The 19,519-nt window shown below is 43.3% G+C and overlaps 1 protein-coding gene across 7 annotated transcripts in view; it reads left to right on the top strand.

The window, feature by feature from the left end:
* Positions 1-19,519, top strand: part of NINL (ninein like) — a 178,741-nt gene that overhangs the window by 65,100 nt on the left and 94,122 nt on the right. For all 7 annotated transcript variants that reach the window (XM_024577013.3, XM_053926534.1, XM_045184917.2 and 4 more), the window contains exons 3-6: positions 5,226-5,322; positions 12,658-12,830; positions 14,519-14,585; positions 17,044-17,234. In XM_024577013.3, the coding sequence (XP_024432781.2) occupies positions 5,226-5,322; positions 12,658-12,830; positions 14,519-14,585; positions 17,044-17,234 (528 nt within the window). The remainder of the gene's footprint in view (positions 1-5,225; positions 5,323-12,657; positions 12,831-14,518; positions 14,586-17,043; positions 17,235-19,519) is intronic.

Below are 19,519 nucleotides of genomic sequence, written 5' to 3'. Positions count from 1 at the left end.
TTTGCAGCTCTGATTGTGTGTGTTCTGCTACTTTGTCTTCCAAATTGCTGAATTGATCCCCTGCTTCAACCAACTGACTGTTTTTTATTCTGGTGTATTCTTCATTTCAGATATTGTAATCTTCATTTCTGACTGGGTCTTTTTTATAGTTTCTGTGTCCTTTTTCATGTTGTTATAGATCTTAGTACATTCCTTGTAGTTTTCACTAAGTTTCTTATAGTTGTAAGTTCCTTGATCATCCTTGCAATCATTCTTTGGAACTTTGTATCTAGTAAATTGTTTGCCATAATTTTAGTTATTTATTTTTTCTGGATATTTCTCCTGCTCTTTCATTTGGGGCATGTTTCTTTGTGTCCCTATTGGCTGTCTCTTTGTGTTTTTTATGTATTATTTAGATCTGCTATGGCTCCCGGTCTTAGTAGTGTGGCTTTATGAAGTAGGTGTTCTTTTAAACCCCTTGGCACAGTCACCTTGATCATCTGCTCTGTGTATTCCAGGAATGACCACTGTGTGGGTTATGTAGGCCTCAGTTGTAATTGAGTCTTGATTGCTATTGGCCCATTTGTATCTTTGGGCAACCCTCAGACTGGCTGACTGTAAGGATCATCTACTACCTCAGTTTTCAAGTTTTTATGTCAATGCTGACCACATATAGCATTATTTGCCTCAGCAGATTATGGTGACTCACAAGATCTCTGTTTGGATATGCTGCTTGTGAAGCTAATTGGATCCTGCTCTGATGTTGCCTGAAGCTGGCTATCAAGTGTGTTGGTTCTGGGGCCTCTTGGGAGGGACTCTGGTGCTGGTCAAAGTCAGATGCTGCCTTTGACTGGCCCTTGGCAATCTGTTTGGAGGTATAGAATGATCCACAGTTTGTGGCTGCCTCTGCTGAGCCTGGTTGTACACTGGAAATATCAAGCTTCACATCATAGTTGGCTTGGGCTGGGGACATATCAGCAGAAGTCCCGAATAACCTCATGATCCACCTTCACCTGCCTCTGCCTGCTGGCTGCCTGTTAGACTCAATCCCTGAAACAGCCTCTGGTCATACTCCAATGAGATTCATTCTCAATGAATCACCAGGTACAGAAGGGTTGTGTTCACCAAATTGATACAGGATCAGACTTGGTCCAGTGCTGGGTCTGAGATCACTCAGCAAATGTCCCAGGGTATACTAAGTCTAGCTGCCACTCACTGGGTGCTTGCATGCCTTTGTGGTGGGCTGAGGTCTCAGGAAGTCATTGGGTTGAGGTCAGCAGGGTTTATCAGGCTCTAACAGACCAAGATTTGGCCATGTGAACAGAAGGCTTCGCATTCTTTGGGAATGCAAGGGAAAAACTTCTCCCATCCTAGAGACACACAACTCAATCTGTCCAAAAGTCTTCTAGGAGCCTGATCCAGCATGACATGGCCACTCTGGATTGTCAGGAGAGGGGAAAGTGCCTATCTGGCTTGGTGGAAGTTTTGGGGTACATACCCCAGTCCAAAGCCACAAAACTTGGTCTGCCTTGGATTCTGCCCAGATCTCAGCAGGGCAGAGTCAACAAGTGTTGAGAGGGTGGGGCCACCAGGAGCCCCGAGAGTGAGGCTAGTAGATTTCTTCTGAAGGACAGACGTCAGTCAGGTTCATGAGAAAGTGGGGGAGGGTAATGACACTAATCCCAAAGCCACTTATCTCCCTCACTGACACCACTTGAGTCTGCCTTGACTTCTACACTGTGATCCAGTAGGTGACAACTCAGCAGGTTGCAAACTCTGAAGGGTTGGGTGACAGGTAGTACAGAGGCCAGAGATAATTGCTTTCCCCGGGAGCATGTCGTCAGGAAGTACTTGCTCTTCCCTAGAAAGTTGGTGTCTGTAGTGTGGGAGAGTGACTCAGCACAGGTGGTTCCTGTGGCTGTCTCCTCAGCTCTCTCCCCAGAGCCAAAAACCCCAGACTGTCCTCACACAACTCTAGTCCACTCTGCCTTACTCCTGCCATAGCCCAGGGTGAGTGGCTGTGAGATTTTGTCCTTTGGCCCTTTAAGAGGGTGCCTGTGTCTCCTCCAGCTCCCTATCTCTCCCTGGCAGAAAGTATTCCTACTGATTTTCATAGCCAGGTGTTATGTGGGTGCCTCCTCCAGGCTCTGGTGCTCTGGTCTGGGAAGCCAGGTGTGGGATTAAAACCCCACATTTCTCAAGGAGAACCTGTGTAGCTGGGATATCCCTCTGGAATCTCAGCTGCCACCTGTGGTAGGCAGGCCAGCCTTTTTCATGTCTCTGCCCTTACTACCAGTCTCAGTGTGGCTTCTTCTGTAAATCCTTAGTTGTAAGACTTCTGTTCAGCTAGTCTTCAGTTGGTTATTTAATTTGATTGCTCTATATTTTAGTTGTAATTCCAGTTTGGTCCTGCAAGCCAGTGAATGTAGCTTCCATCTATTCTGCTGCCATCTTGGATCCCTCAAGGTTGTTTTTCATTTCCTATTTGATATCCTCCTTGATCCATTGGTTCTTCAGTAGCATGTTGTTTAGTCTCTATGTATTTGTGTTTTTTCCAGTTTTCTACTGTAGCTGATTTCTAGTTTCATGACATTGTGGTTGGAAAAGATGCTTCATATGATATCCATTTTGTTGAGTTTATTGAGGCTTGTTTTTTGTCCTAACGTGATCTGTCTTGGAAAATGTTCCATGTGCATGTGAAAAAGTGTGTATTTTGTAGTTTTGGCATGAGATGTTCTACAACTGTCTATTAAGTTAATCTGGACTACTGTGACATTTAAGACCACTATTTCCTTATTAATTTTCTCTCTGGATGATTTATCCATTCATGTGATTGAGACATTGAAATTCCCTACTTTTATTGAATTACTGTGAATTTCTCCCTTTATGTTCATTATTATTTGCTTTATATATTTAGGTGCTCTTATATTTGGTGCATACTTACTTACAATTTTATATCTTGTTCTTGTGTCAACCCTTTCTCATTATGTAATGTCCTTCTTTGTCTTTTTTACATTCTTTTTTTTTTAGTATAGTTTGTCTGATGTGAGTATTGCTATCTCAGCTTTCTTTTCATTTCTGTTTTCATGGAATAACTTTCTCTATCCTTGCCTGTATGTATCTTTCAATTTGAAGTGAGTTTCTTAAGCAGCATGTAGATGGACATGTATTTTAATCCATTCAGCCATCCTATCTATGTCTTTTTATTGGAGAATTTAACCTGTTTTCATTTAAAATAATTATTGGAAAGTATACACCTATTTTCATTTTGTTCTTTTTCTTTTTTTAGTTGTTGTTGTAGTTCTCTTTTGTTCCTTTCTCTTGATCCCATTCCTTGTGGCCTGCTTGTTTTCTTTAGTGTTTTTTTGGGTGCCTTTGTCTTTATTCTTTGTGTATGTCCTTTGTAGGTTTCTGGTTTTTTGTTAGCATGAGTTTTTATATCTATAGCAATCTATTTCAAGCTGATAGTTATTTAAGTTTGACTCTATTTTAAGAGGACTACATTTTTACTCCCCCCTCTACACTGTCTTTGAATTTCACTGTATTTATTGAATATAAGTATTTGCCTTTTCCTGTTGAGTTTTTTCTATCATATTTTCTGACTTCTAGTTATGGGCTTTCCTTTTCTGTTTATGGAAGGCCTTTAGCATTTCTTGTAAAGCTGGTTTAAAGGTGATGGACTCTTATTTTCTGCTTCTCCAGTAAACTCCTTTCTCTCCTTCAATTCTGATTGATAACCTTTCTGAGTATATTATTTTACATTATATGTTCCTTTCTTTCAGTACTTTAAAATTGTTCTGCCACTCTCTTCTGTCCTGGAAAGTTGCTGCTGAGAAATCAGCTGATATCTTTATCAGGTTTCATTTCTATGTAACTAGTTGTTTTCCTTTTACTGCCTTTAAGATTGTCTCTTTAACTTTAACTTTTTCCATTTTAATTACAATATTTCTTGTTCTCTTTGGGTTCATCTCGATTGGAACTCTCTGTGCTTCCCAATCCTATATGTCTGTTTCCTGTCACAGGTTAACAAAGTTTTCAGGCATTATTTCTTCCAGTAAAGTTTTTCTTTCTTCCTGACTTTTTTCTTCTGGGACATATATAATGGGAATGTTAGTATGCTTGGTGTTGTCTTAGAAGCCCCTTAAGCCATCCTCAATTAATTTTTTTTTCTCCTGTTGTAATTGGGTGTTTTCCACTAGTCTGTCTTCAAGGTTGCTGATCTTTTCTTCTGTGTTAGCTAAACTGCTCCTAATTTCTTTTTAGTGCATCAATATATTCTTTAGAATTGCTTGGTTATTTATTATATATTCTAATTCTTTGTTGGAGTTCTAAGTTCCTCTATTCCATTCTCAAGTTTAGTGAGCATCCTTATGACTGTTTCTTTTAACATTTTTATCAGGCAAACTACTTATCTTTGTTTCATTTAGGTTTTTTCTTGGTAAATTTTTTTCCTTCATGTGAGAGTATGCTTCTTGTTATTTTGTTCACTGTTCTATCTTTGTTTACATGAATTATACAAAATATCTCTGTCTCCCAGTCTTGACAAAATGACCTTGTGTAGAAGCAACCTCATAGACTGTGTGCACTAGCTGCTTTTGAGAGGCCATTTGGAGCCAAGCAGGTACCTATGGTATTAGAGGCACTGGCCTACCAAGCTGTAATATATCTAGGAATGTAGGTCAGATTCATGTAGGAATGTCCTGTTGATCCTGCTTGCTTCCTTTGTTTGGAGCCAAAATGGACTCTGGGTAGTGTGGCTGGGAATGCACTGTGGCAACATTGCAGGTAGACCAGAACTCTTGGATAGAGCCCCCAACTGCTCTGTGGAGGTGGAAGGGAATATAAACAATGGTGCTCACTGGCATCTTCACTCCTGGAGAATTCCTGCAGATCCTGGGAATCTCCCATGTTTTCCTAGCCTTCTCTTTCTCTGTTCTATTGTTTAGAAGCTGTTCACTCGGTCCCCAGTTGTCTCTTAGGAGTAATTGCTCTCTATAAAGGTACTCTGTATATCAGTGTCCTCTTAGGAGGGGGTGATTTCTTGTCCTTCTGTGTGACTACCATCTTAGAACTCCTCCTTTTTAAAAAAAATTAAGTTAATTTTTGAAAAAAAATGAAATGAATGTTCTCAGTGCAAATGGCAACAGTAAAATGTTTCCATCTAAGGAGAGAAAAACAAAAGGCTGATGGATTATATGTACCTTCTCTTGAAAGTAACTTTGGGTTCTTTTCTTAAATTCAACCAGGTTAACTTTGAGGACTTTAAGGAAGGTTTTGTGGCAGTGTTATCATCAATTGCTGGTGTTGGCTCCTCAGATGAAGACCGTAGTTCCTTGGAATCAGGTAAGACAATTTCCTCCTTTCACCTTTAGTTTATTTTCATTGTTTGTTACATTCAGTGATATAATACTCTGATTGAAGAACCTAGTTGGTCTGAGACAATTCTAACCCCACTCTATCACTGCCAAGCTGTGACAACTGAGACAAAGCATTTCTGTTTATTCTTCTATTTCCTTATTTGTAAAATAGTGTTGTAAGGTAAAAACCCCATTGTTTTCCTTTAAACTGCACATGATACTCTGAATACTACTAGTACTCTGGTCACCAGATGTTATGGTAGTTATTTCCACACCAGCAATTCTCTGACACCATCTTGGTGCTCTACAATTCAAATCAATTCTGACATGATCTACTTGGAGATAGTGTCTGATTTTACAGGTTAATGGCTCAATCCTATTAGTCCTTCACTTCAGAAGCTGTTTGCAAGTCCAGGTTCCCCCCTGTGCTTCTGATCAATAGCTATGAGTCAGAGGTTCCCTCTACCCTCTCCTTAGGTTTGATTAATTTGCTACAGCAACTCAAAGAACTCAGAGTAACATTTTACTTACTAGGTCACTGGTTTATTATAAAAGGATATAACTCAGGAGCAGCCAGATGAAAAAGATGCAGAAGGCAAGGCATGGAGAATGGGCACAGAGCTTCTGGGCCCTCTCCAGGTGCACCACACTCCCCAATATCCAAAAGTTCTCCAAACCCCATCCTTCTGGATTTTTATGAAGGCTTCATTACATAGACCTGACTCATCAAATCATTGGCTATTGGTGATTGAACTCAAGCTCCAGCCTCTCTCCCTTCTCCCAGGGTTAGGGGGTGGGGCCAAAACTTCCAACCCTCTCATCATATGGTTTGTTCCCTTGGCAACCAACCCCATCCTTTGCTGCTTTGGAGAAGTCACCTCATTAACATAAACTCAGGGGTAGTTGCTCTTACTAGAGAATTCCAAGGATATTGAAGCTCTGTGCCAGGGAGAGAATGAAGACCAAATATGTATTATATATTATAAGTTCATAGTATCACAAGCATCAAATAATACTATGTGCTGTCTGTCCTTACAGAATGAAGTGTTAACACGATAAAATGGATGTGGAAGAGTTGAAGATTTTAAGAATTTATAGTATAGTGCAGATGTAAGGCGTTTCTAGATTTCTGAGGTTGGCAGAACAGGCAGGATGCCAGCAACCCAGGACAGACCTCAGTGTATCCTTTGTCTCAAACAATAATGTTGTGCTGTGCTAATAAAACTTACTAGACTCTTATTACTGAAATGGGGCTGGTTGGATAAAGATAACATTTATAAGTGGAAGTAGCATCCTGAAGGGGAAAGCCACTTGGCTTTGGTAGTAGTCAGGAGGTGGAGAGAGCATTTTGAAGGGAGGTCAACTCAGGTGCATGTAGGTTGCAGGATAAGAGTCAGAAGATGCTCCATTGGGCCTCAGGCTGTGAGTGGCAGTCACATGACCTGAGAAGACTGAGTTTGGCTCCCCTAGCTGTGTATCAGGGTGAGTGGAATGGTCCAAGTGGGGCTTTCCCTCTGGTATAGCTGTGTGTCTGAGGATGGAAGTGATGATATTGATCAGCAGATCAAGGAGGGAGCTCTGGTGGATCCATGGTCACGGTAGGTGTGTGACTTTTGGATACCAGGGTGACAGTGTGTGTAGGGCCTACAGCAGTGAAGGAAAGTGGATTAAGAATATTGACTGTCTTCTGTCTGTCAGGCTTTGAGCTTCCTGCATATTTTATATAGGTTTCATTTACCCCTTATAGATATCCTATGAATTATTAGATATCATATGCATTATCATACCCATTATTCAGATGAGGAAGCTGAGGCCTGAGTTATGAATGGATTTGTCCAAGATCCCACAGCCAATAAGTGATGGCCACTATTTAAGTGGGTTTTCCAGCTTTAAGTCCTGGGCCCTTGTGTATATGCACTGTTGCCAGAACCTGCTTCTTCTACTGGGTGCTCATGGTCAGCCCCCTTCCCACCTCTTCTTGCTGGTTTCAAAGACACCTGAGTACAGTGTAAAGAGCCCTGGAAGAGGAGGGGAGGACCCTAGGGTGTTTGCTGCGTGGTTTGTCTTAAATTTTTCTTCTTTAAGATGTGAAGAAGACCACTTGCCTTTCCTAACTCACAGGATTTGGGAATGTGATTGTGTGACCATGGATATGAATATGCCTAAAACGCAACTGCCCAGTGTCACTGACAGCATGTGTCCCCTCTTTACACTAGAGAATGTGTGATGCTTCTAAGCCTAAAATTGTATGGATCTGTGGGACATGTTCTCAGGTCCTTCAGAGAGAAAAAGAAGCTATTTTAGAACTTGTGCTTTTTCTCACCAATGACAGTTTTGTTTTCTACTTCCTTTTGTATTTTAAAGCTTTCCTCATTTAAATGGTTGTGTGCCCTGACTGAGATATTTCCTCCCTCTTCTGCCAGCCAATGGGGCTCATACCTATGTCGATCTCCAAGCACCCATTCACAGAGGCAGGGTGCCCACTGCTTGAAGGCCTGACCAGGCATTGGTGGTCCTGCAGCCACAGGGTTTCCATGAGAGTCAGAATGAGCCTAGTGACTTCCAGGATTATGTTCATTTCAGCTTTCTACCCCTGGCATACCCTCTCTGTCTCAGGCCCTTTCTGTCAAATGTGGTTTAGGTATTTGTCTTCTCGATGCCTTATTTGCCACCCATTGCTCCATTCACAGCATCAGTCTCTCCCTGCTTTCTAATCTGTTTTCCAGTCCTTTCCACCGTCTCCCACCATAATTGAAAAAATGTGCTTTTGATACTCCAGGAAGGAGAGTGTCATTATGAGACCAAATCCCTGGGATTTTGAAGGATATCCCTGCTTCTCCATCATTCTACTTTTTTCATTAAAGGTCGTTATTGAACATATAAAGAAATGTACTTTAATTTTTAGACCGTGTTACTCTTTTTCCTATAAATAAAAATATACACCAAGAAGATACAACTTGGTATCTAGGGTTTGGGTCAGCAGCTGTGCTGTCCTGTCTACCAGGGTCATGAGGGGCCATGTCTTGTGCTCTCAGGACATTCTGGGGTATGTGACAAGGAGCTGGATTTTGCCCACACTGAAATATGCTGGCTTGGGCAACTTACTATCCTTCCCACCCCAAGAGGGTATGACTTTTTTGATTCTCTGGGCTGCCTCATTCATTTTACCATCACTCCTCTGCCTTTATTATTCTGCTCTGCCTTGCCACATGGATACTTTCCTAGAGTAGCATTTCTCCCTTTTGGAGGAAGGGAAGTGATAGTTTTTGGACACTGTGTGTGTGTGTTTTAATTAATTAATTAATTTTTAAATATATTTTATTGATTATGCTGTTACAGTTGTCCCATTTCCCCCCCTTTTAGTCCCCTCCCCCCTGTTCACCCCCTCCCACCCACATTCCCCCCCTTTAGTTCATGTCCATGGGTCCTACATATAAGTTCTTTGACTTCTACATTTCCTATACTATTCTTAACCTCCCCCTGTCTATTTTCTACTTACCATTTATGCTACTTATTCTCTGTACCTGCCCCCGACTACTCCTCCACTGATAACCCTCCATGTGATCTCCATTTCTGTGGTTCTGTTCCTGTTCTAGTTGTTTGCTGAGTTTGTTTTTGTTTCTCTTTTTTAGGTGTGGTTGTTAATAACTGTGAGTTTGTTGTCATTTTACTGTTCATATTTTTAATCTTCTTTTTCTTAGGTAAGTCCCTTTAACATTTCATATAATAAGGGCTTGGTGATGATGAACTCCTTGAACTTAACCTTATTCAGGAAGCAGTTTATCTGCCCTTCCATTCTAAATGATAGCTTTGCTGGATAGAGTTATCTTGGATGTAGGTCCTTGCCTTTCATTACTTGGAATACTTCTTTCCAGCCCCTTCTTGCCTGCAAGGTTTCTTTTGAGAAATCAGCTGACAGTCTTATGGGAAGTCCTTTGTAGGTAACTGTCTCCTTTCCTCGTGCTGCTTTTAAGATTCTCTCCTTATCTTTAATCTTGGCTAATGTAATTGCTATGTGCCTTGGTGTGTTCCTCCTTGAGTCCAACTTCTTTAGGACTGTCTGACCTGGACTTCCCGGAAGTCTATTTCCCTTGCCAGATCGGGGAAGTTCTCCTTTATTATTTGTTCAAATAAGTTTTCCATTTCTTGCTCTTCCTCTTCTCCCTCTGGTACCACTATGATTCAGATGTTAGAACGTTTAAAGATGTCTTGGAGGTTCCTAAGCCTCTCCTCATTTTTTTGAATTCTTGTTTCTTCATTCTGTTCTTGTTGAATGTTTTCTTCCTTATGGTCCACACGGTTGATTTGAGTCCCAGTTTCCTTCCCGTCACAGTTAGTTCCCTGCACATTTTCCTTTATTTCACTTTTCATAGCCTTCATTTTTTTCCTTTATTTTGTGAACATACTCAACCAATTCTGTGAGCTTCCTGATTACCAGTGTTTTGAACTGTGTATCTGATAGGTTGGCTATCTGGAGCTTTAATCTGTTCTTTCATTTGGGCCTTTTTTTTTCCTTTGGTCTCGGCATCCCTATTATATAGTAAGGGGCGGAGCCTTAGGTGTTCACCAGGACAGGGTAACCCACGCAGATGCGCTGTGACGCTGTATGTGGGGGAGGGGTCCAACAGGGAACAATGCTGCTTGCTCCACTCTCTGCCAGATTTCAGTCACTTTCCCTGCTACCCACAATCAAATTGGACTCTTCTGGTGCTGATTCCTGGGTGGGTGGGTTTGTGTACATTCTAGGAGTCTGGGTCTCTCCAACGAAGTCTCCTGTGAGTCTAGGAGTTTCTCCCACTGCTGCCTCAACCCCCACAGGTGTTTTCTATCAGAGTTTTGATGCTTTATTTCCCTGCACTGAAGTTCTGGGTTTCCAGGTCTGTCTCACTCCCCAGTTGTTCCTCCCGATTTATCTGCACTCGAATGTGGGACCACCCAGTCCACAATCTGCTGTCTTGCTGGCTCCTCCAGCCGCCGCCTTGCCTCGAGTCCTCTCTGCCCCAGCTGCCTGTCTCTGCCCCTCCTACCAGTCAGGATGAATTTTCTTCTTTAACTCCATGGTTGTCAGACTTCCATACAGTTTGATTTTCTGTCAGTTCTGGTTTGTTTTTGTTTTTAAATTTGTTGTTGTCCTTCTTTTGGTTGTGGGAGGAGGCACAGTGTGTCTACCTATGCCTCCATCTTGGCTGGAAGTCGTGTATGTGTGTGTTTGAGAACATTGGCGAATATATGAAAGAGGTATGTGTTTTTATCAGTGGCTCATTACTCTCGGGAAACTGCTGACTTACTGGCAACTGTGAAGAAGTGGGGCCAGCATCAAGGACAGGATGGGATTGCAGACATGGACTAGGACTCAAGTAAGGAGGGGAAATGGAAGAAAGGAAAATCAAGCCTACAAATCAGAAATATATGCTGGTTGCATGATCTCCAGTTGTGCCAATGAGTGGGATGAGCCCAGGAAGTGGCTAGGACTCTTTTTCTGAAGGGTTCTAATGGCTTAGGAGGGTGTGCCAGAGCTCCCCTCTGAGTTTTATGCACCTCATTTTCCCACATGTGCCACAGCTTTCCACTTCTTACCTGACGCAAAAATCCCTCTCCCAACACCACTGTAGGGTGGAAAGAGGAGTATTCTTCCCCACCCAAAGTAACCAGTCGGTAGCCTCCCTGTAAATGGAAAACTGAATCAGATGTTTTTCTTCATTGGCCCTTTATTCATTGGTTCCTCATTCACCCTTTCAGCTACCGAGAGCCTTTCTTCATGTTTGTAGTTTGCCTCTTCTTATCGTGGGTGAGTTGGCTTACAGACACTTGATTTCCCTCTGCTGACTTGGACACTTGGCCCTCTTCTTCAGCACATCCCATGAGCTCTCTCACATGGTGAGAATTTGTTGGGACAGGCCCTGTCAATGTCTGTTGTTCTAGAGTGATTAGTATTAATGCCTGTGATTACCTCAGAGTGCCTCAGTGGGGTGAGAAATTATATAGTTAACCTGCATTTTGTCAGCTGCCTTAAATGTTATACTCTTACTTCATATTCTGCATGTACCACATGGAACTGAGCATCTTCCTCCCAAAAACTCCTCCCACATCACTAGTTTTTTTCTGTCACTGGTATCACCATTCTTCTGGTCAACCATTTTGGGCCCAGCCTCCTCCTCTGATGGTCCCAAGGTCAGGGACTGTGGACTAGGCATTTGGGGCATGAAAGAAAAAATGTGATGTTCTTGACCTTAAAAAATAGGACTTATGTTGGGATGAGGCTCAAGACACATCTGCATTGAAATGCTTCTTGTTTTCCTGGCCCGGCCTGGCCTGGTCTCACTGGGCCCCATGTATTTCCAATTAGCCCATTCTAGTTGCTTCCTTCTGAACCCACGTCCTGTCCTGGCCACTGCCCATGCTGCCCTCCCCTGTCTTCTTCCTGCTGCCCAGGATTCTGCACAGAGTCAGTGTCTTGCCTTCTGTGGCTAAGAGATCCCAGCTGCTATGTGCGGATGTGGACAGTAAGGTGGGAAGAAGGAAGTGCAAGATTAGTAAGGTATAGGGGATTCTCACAAATCCCAAAACTAAAGTCCATACCTGCTTGTACCCAAGACTTTAGATCTATGTGGAGCCTGAATCTACACAGCTGCATTTGAGGTGTGTGCCCACTTGCGTGCACCCTCCAGTCTCTTGGGGTCCTAGAGTGAGCAGAGTGGAAAGGGACCTTCTTGTCTCTAGAGTGGTATGTTGCTGGATTATTGGAGTGGTTTTTTTCTTTGCATAAAACTAGATGTTGTATTAGTTTTTCTTATTACCTAAACACAAGCAAAATATGCTTGAAAAAATTTAAACAGCATGTAGTTTAAAGTGTAAAATCCTGTCTCCCTGCCTGGCATTCTCTGTCCTCACCCCAGGGAACAGGATAATTGCTGTTAACTCTTCCCTGTGTTCTTGCAGATATTTCTGTGAGCATAAAAGTACATTCATCAGTGAAAGATAGGCTCTGTATCTGAATCTACACCTTCTTAAATATATTTTTAAAAGATTTTATTTATTTATTTTTAGAGAAGGGAAGGGGGAAGAAAGAGAGGGAGAGAAACATCAATGTGTGGTTGCTTCTTGCATGTCCCACATGGGGGACCTGGCCCACAACCCAGGCACGTGCCCTGACTGGGAATCAAACTGGTAACCCTTTTATTCTCAGGCTGGCACTCAACTACTGAGCTATACCAGCCAGGGCTGAATCTACACCTTCTTAAAGGGCATCTCAGTGGCATGTGTGAGCCCAGTGGCTGCTTTAAAGGCCTGTCCCCCACAAACTTCCCATTTTCCCCCCCAGCTGCCTCCTATGCTGTCCCACCAAAGTATGTGAGCAGCTCGAAGTGGTATGGCCGTAGGACCCTACCTGAGCCGTGCAACTCTGCAACCAGAACCAAATTTTTACCAGAACAGCAAGTCAAGTCCACTGTGAGAAGTCAGATCCAACGCTCTGCATCTCTAGAAAGTGTAGAGGTGAGTCACACCCCCTCTTTTCCACCCCAGGCTGCCTAGCATTGGGGAAATAACATTTCACTTAGTCAGTGCTCACTACAGGAAGATGTGAAGGGGGAGATAGGTATTCCTGGGCATTTTGTCGCCAGGAACTTAGTGCGTTTTGGAGAATGACATTTCATCCTGAAGTGTCTCTAGGTGAACTTATCTGCAGGGAATTCTGGCCACAAAGCATACTCCTTCAGATGACGGGGTGGTAGAGAGTTTGTACACAAAACCTTTTAAGAAGGCTATTTTTATAGTACAGTTTCACGGGAGTGGTAATTAGCCAAGGATACAAAAAGGAATGTACCTTTCTGATGCAGCTGCAAGGTTAGGAATTTGGATGTTAAAGCCCGCTGCCCCATCTGCCTCAAACTGTTAGAATATCCTGAGCCACACAATTACAACTTGGGGAGCATGTGGCAGATCCTCTACGGCCTTGGGTATTGACTCTAGCCCCCAGTCTGCCTGAGTTTTCATGTGGCTCAGGGACTGACCCAGGAGCTGGGCTGCCAGAGCCTTGTGGGCTTCATGTCAAGAAATATGTCCACAGGGCAAATCCACAGCCTGCAAGTTAATTATGGACTCATGAGACCTATTTTCAATGATTCCAAAATGTTTCTGGTTCTTGCTCTTTGTGATGACGCTTCTGTCAGGTGGGGGGAGGGGTCTATGGGGTCTTATCTTTAATAAGACAGCCCTTGGCCCCCATATTATTTTGTTTATATGCTCAACATTTGTTGAAGCAAAGAAACAAACAAATATGTGTTTAGATCCCAGCGTCATTTGTCTCAGGGATGTGCTTCACCTGGGCAACCCCAACAAATCCCAGACATTTGTTTTTTTTTATTTTCTTTTTACTTGGCCCTCAAGGATGGGGGGCTGAGTGGGTCCATGTTTGTGTGCTATCCTGCCTCTTAAAACTGTCTTTGATCCCTAGAACTAGAACATGGGGACACTGCTTTTAGGGTTTTTGGTTGAGTTGAAAAATGGGACATATCAACTGCTCTCATATTCCTGCCCTCAACTCAGTGTTGGCTCTTAGGAGTGTTAAGTCTCCGTCAACTGGCACTCATTCCAGAATTGGTCATGGAACATGCAAAGCAGACTTTGACTTGGTGGTCAGCTGCCTTAGTTACAAAAACATGAGGTTTTTACTTAAGCAGGAGTTTCTTGATGGACCTTTTCCTTGGATGTAGTTTGCAGAGGGCACCAACATGTCAAGTGCTTGCTACACACCATGCTGTCCCTGGAGTTCTTGATGGGACAGAGAGACCTGCTCTCCCTCTAGCTGCAGAACTGATATGGGTGATAAGGGATGGGTTGAGGACCTTCAAGCCTCAAGTTGAGAACCTGTCCTGTGATGGAATGTTAATCAAAGCTCCAGGGCTATAGTTCTTGAAGAAATGTTGGTTTGGGGAGCATTTTTCTCTCCTGTTAGGTAGAGTACAAGTTTTTTTGTTGTGTTTTTATTGTGAACTACTGCCTAGGTGTGAAGGCCACCCTGCAGTAGTGGGGTTTTATTTGAAGTAGTTGCATCTCACCAGTATATTGGCTCTCTTCCTTAGCTGTTGCCCAAACCCAAGACATACCATCTACTTATTCCTGGTACTCTGCCCACTGCCACATCCTCTGGGGGATTCATGTCCTTTTTCATTTTTCTGCAGAGTCTCAAGTCAGATGAAGAAGGTGAAAGTGCTAAAGAACCTCAGAATGAGTTGTTTGAAGCAAAAGGTAAAGCCATGGCATCATGATTGGTGCTGCCTTTCACCAGTGCTCTGAAAGCTCCAGGAGCTGGGTTGTCGAACAGTGAGCCAGCCAAGTACAATTTCCTGGAAGTGTGTAATGTGGGTGGTGTCCCTGGTGGGCCTCTTCTTGAGGGTGGTTCTAGCTATGAGGCTGTCACTCTGTCCTCAGCATCATCTGAGTTGAGATCTTAAGGTAGAGTCCACTGGCTAAGGAAGCAGTGTGGTTCTGCCACATTTCACAGTCTACAGGGACCAGCATGATCCTACCTGGCAGGTGTGGCCCTGGAGTCTCAGACCCACTACTTCAAGGGCAGGCCCTGTGCCCCCTTCCTGATACACAGGACTGGGTGCAGCCTCTCCCCTACTATAAGAGAATAGTTTTGCCACCTTCTAGGGGAACTGTCTGTGCCCTATATAGAGTGCAAGACATAGTCCTGGTCCTTGGGAACCTTATAGAAGCAACCAGAAAACAGTAGCAAGTATATTTAAGCAAATTGCAGTATGTCAGCTTGTGATGCGCCACAAGGCAGAGAGTGCAAAACCTTGGCTTAGAGAGAGGAGTACCAGAGTTGACCTTGAATTTCTGCTACAACAAAATACCAGCAGTTGGCGCTGACAACCTCTAGATTGTGTTCCTCAAGTGTAGGACCATTGTTTGTTCTGCATTCATTTCTGTAGAATTCAGGGCAACTAACCTGAGTAGCCGTCTGTGCAGCTGGATGAAGCAGATAGATACCTTATGTTTGGAAGAGCAGCCAACTCATCATGTATTAATTTCTTTAGACTCAGAGTCTAAGAAAGGGCTTCTGGGATGGGTTATTCACAGAACAATTTGGTACTAGCTCTCTGCCCAAAGAGCAGGCTGGTTTCTTTCCAACCTTGAACAGAAACTTTTCCTTCTGGGTTAGAACCAATAGCAGTGCACAAACACTCATGTCAAACCTCAAAAATTGTATTTACATCCTCTCCCAGCCTTGAGAAATAAACCCCACTATCAAAATTGCTTTGAAACTTTTCTAGGAATTTTAAGTTGGAAGGGATCTCAGAACCTTTCCTGCCTGATTCTTTCTTTGCGTTTTCTTTAGCCCCAACCTGCAACATTTGTGAGCTTGCAGGCCTGGCTTTCCTTGGAGAAAGTACTTTTATGGTTGTTAGTTGGGTTATTAAAGTAATTAACACCAAGGTGGCTCATCTACCTGAAAATATAGACCCCTCCCATAGAACTAAAGTTTGAGTTAGGTGGAAGCGGCCCTCTTTCTTTGCTGGACTGGTTGTAGAGGTGAATGTCTGGTTTAAAGCATAGCTCATCTATGCATAGTTCCTTATGGACACCACTGACATATGTCCTCTTCCATAAGTTGTTTCTCTGGTAAAGCTTCAGAAACCATCAGTAAACCAACTGGCTAAAGTAGGGAAGTTACTAAAATTCGCCATCACCCAAACCCACTAATGGGTCTTTGCTTTGAAAGTCACCTGCATTTCCTAATGTGAGTTGGTGCGTGGTACACAGACTAATCTGTGGAGTGTTTTTGCCAAGAAAAAAAGAGAAAAAAGAGCCTGAATCCAAATTACAAACTAGTCTTCGATGCTAACTTCATGTGCACAGGAAATACTAGGGATAGAGGAACAGGTTATTTGATACCACGAGGAAGCAAACATACAAATCCAGATAGGGGGCACATCCCATAGAACAAACTACTGATCCAGTTTCTTAAACACAAAAGTGCTAGGGGTTAGGGGACAGGAGAGGTCTTCATGATTGGAAGACTTAAGAGAAGTAACAACCAAATGCACTGTTTATATACCGATTCAAACAAGTCAACTGTTAAGATGTTTTTGAGACGGTTGGGAAATTATTGATTTTGTTAGGTATGATAGTGGCATTATGGTTATGTAAGAAAATGTCCACATGTTTCCGAAATATGAACTAAATATTAAATAGGTAGGGGTAAAAACATGAGACCTTAGATTTACTTTTAAGCACTTCAGCAATAGCAAAAATGGAATAGTTGAAGTCAGCATGGCAAATTCTTTATCATCACAGAGCCTGAGTATCAGATGCACTGAGATTGAATGGACTATGCTCTTTACTTTGGGTAGGTTTGAAAAATTTCTAAAAATTAATTTTAAAAAGTTGTTATTATATGTACAAATAATGCAACCCTCTTTTATGTGCTTTCAAAAGTGTGACTTTAGTAGGTTCCCTTCAGAAAAAAGTTTTCCCCACAGGAAGCAGAAAGGTTTTATTATGAAACTTACAAATACAGAATGAAGTTGACAGAATGTACTATGAATGCTCATGCACCTACCACCTAGATTTCACTTTTGATACTTTGCTACTCACCTGTGTCAATCTGATTTCAGAGTAATGTACCAGCAGGCATGTTTCCCCTCAGTGCTTCTACCTGGAGCACCAGGTTTACCCGTCACTCCCTCTGCTTCAGGCCAGCTGCCAACCTGGGGTTCCAAGTGCTTTGGGCACACTCAGAAGTCCCGTACCTGCCCCTTTGACACCTCTGAGAGCCAGGTCCAGGACATCTTGGAAGAGCTAGGTGTTGGCAGCAATGGTCATCTCAACAAGCAAGAGCTGGCTCTGGTCTGCCAGAGCATCGAGCTCCAGGGCCTCAAGAAACAGGTAAGAGGTTCAAGGACAGACCACCCTCAATGACTGGTTCTTTGTGATGGTCATGGTTGATGTTTGATCTGGAAAATCCCTTTACCCTGCAGACACAGATTCAATTGTATCACTTTCTGACCTAAAATTCTTTGATGACTGCTAGTGCTTTTGCTGAAGTCTGCATCCTTGAGAGTCTATCTCTGACTGGCTGTGGCCCCAGCCTCATCAGACTCTAAGCACCTTCACTCAGGATTCTTCTACCTCTAACACATTTTCCCCCTACCTGTGTGGCTTTTTTCTACTACCAAGCCATACTTGATGCTCTCAGAACCTAACTACCCCTCTCCTTTTTCTTCTTCAGGGACCAAGAGGAGGAGGAACAAACAGTGGTGATAGGGAAATCTCCCCCTTGCTAAAGTCCCCCCCCTCCGCTGCCCTTGTTAGACCCTGAACCTCTGGGGGGCCCAGGCCATGCTCCATATATACATCTTTTCCACCCTCTAGCAAGTTCTTACCACATTAGACATTGTATGCATATTTGTGGAATTTAGGAAGTTCAGGTGGCACCCATTCACAGCAGGATGAGAACTTACCAGACATGTAGATTTCATAAGCCAGAGCCTGGGGAGGCCAGGTGTGACACAACAGTTTGAGTTTGGATGAGGAAAAGCAAACTGCCCTTCTTGGAGAGGGAGGGTGAGTAGGAGGATGAGAGGGTAGATGGCTGAGCCTGGGTGACTAGCTGGCATCTAGCTGCTTGTGGGTAGAGCCTCAGAACAGAGATGTGTTGGATTTTGTTTGGGAACTAGAGGACCTATTTAACAAACTGGATCAAGACCGAGATGGCAGAGTGGGTCTTGAGGAATTCCAGCTTGGCCTGTTCAATCATGGGCCCACTTCATTTCTGAAATCTTCCACTCCTGTCAAACTAAGGAGGTCCTGGTCTGATTAGCAGGTAACATGGGACAATTAAATCTTAAACCACAGCACTAACTACTGTTACTCTCTGACCTTTAGCATTTTTCACAGACCTGACTCTTCTGCTTCTGTCACCACAATGAGCCTCAGCAGTTGGTCAGGCTGTGCACACACATTTGTGTAAGTGGGAGGCTGTGTGACTTCGATTCTAGAACCACACAGATCTTGGAGCTGATCTGGCTCACTCCTACCTAGCTGTATATCAATGGGTGAGTTACTCACCTTCTCTGAGCCTCAGGCTCCTCATCTGTGAAATGGGTGCCCACCTCATAAGGGTTTTATGATGATTCTATGGTAGTTCCTCACTGTGGCTTCCCAGTGTGAGATACACTATGTTCCAATAAGAGAACCCTCTCTCCTTCCTCCTCATCATGGTACAGTGAGAGCAATGTCACTGAAGGTTCTAAACCTTCCCTAGAATTATACTCCATATACTCATTAACCTGTTTTCTCCCTGTCTTCCACTCCTGAATTTTGTTTCTCGTACAAATACCAGGTCTCTGCAGTTTGAGCATAGTAGATTTTGGGCAGTTGTGATTTCGTTTGGTGACCATTGGTTTAGTGCTTGGTTTTCTCAGTCCCAGGAAAGTAAGGCTGTCCTCTCCCATCACAGGGAAGGTGCTCTGGGAGTCTTATTGATGCTTCTTTGCTGGCATGGATTGTCCTGTGGTTTATGATGGTGCAAGACCAGTAACACTGTTCTCTTCCAGGCCAGGCAATCTGAAAATCAGGTTTCTGAATCTGAACTCAGTGAGAGTAGGCAAAGAAGAAATTAGGAGAGATCCCAGGTGGTGACAAGGTAGGGTGAAGCTACATTCACATCCCAGGACCAAACTGGAATTATAAGTAAATTATAGAATAATCATCCTGAGTAATTAACTGAAAACTAGCTGAAGAGAAGACTTATAACCAAAGATTTACAGAGGAAGCCACATCAAGACTAGTAGGAAGGGTAGAGACGCAAAAAAGATTGGCCCACTCCCATGGGTAGCAGCTGAAGTTCTAGGGGATATCTCAACCTGGGGGAAGGAGAGGGGGGGTTCACCCTGAGAACTGTGGGGTCTAAACCCCAAGCCAGGCTCCCCAGCTCAGAGCACCAGGGCTGAGAAGAGGCTCCCACAAAAGATGTGGCTGTGAAAAGCAACAGGGTTTCAGTTTGCCAGAGAAAGACAGCTAGAGACACAGGCACCCTCTTAAAGGACCAATGCAGAAAATTTCATTCATAGCATCTCAATCTGGGCTCCAGCAAAGGGAGGTCAGCATGGACTAGAGTTGCGTGATGAGAGTCTGGGATTTGAGAGGATCTGGGTAGAGAGCTGAAGGGT

Source organism: Desmodus rotundus, chromosome 6 (assembly GCF_022682495.2).
Source record: "Desmodus rotundus isolate HL8 chromosome 6, HLdesRot8A.1, whole genome shotgun sequence".
Lineage (NCBI taxonomy): Eukaryota > Metazoa > Chordata > Mammalia > Chiroptera > Phyllostomidae > Desmodus > Desmodus rotundus.
Note: the sequence above shows the minus strand (reverse complement) of the source record. Positions and strands in the feature narration are given on the sequence as shown.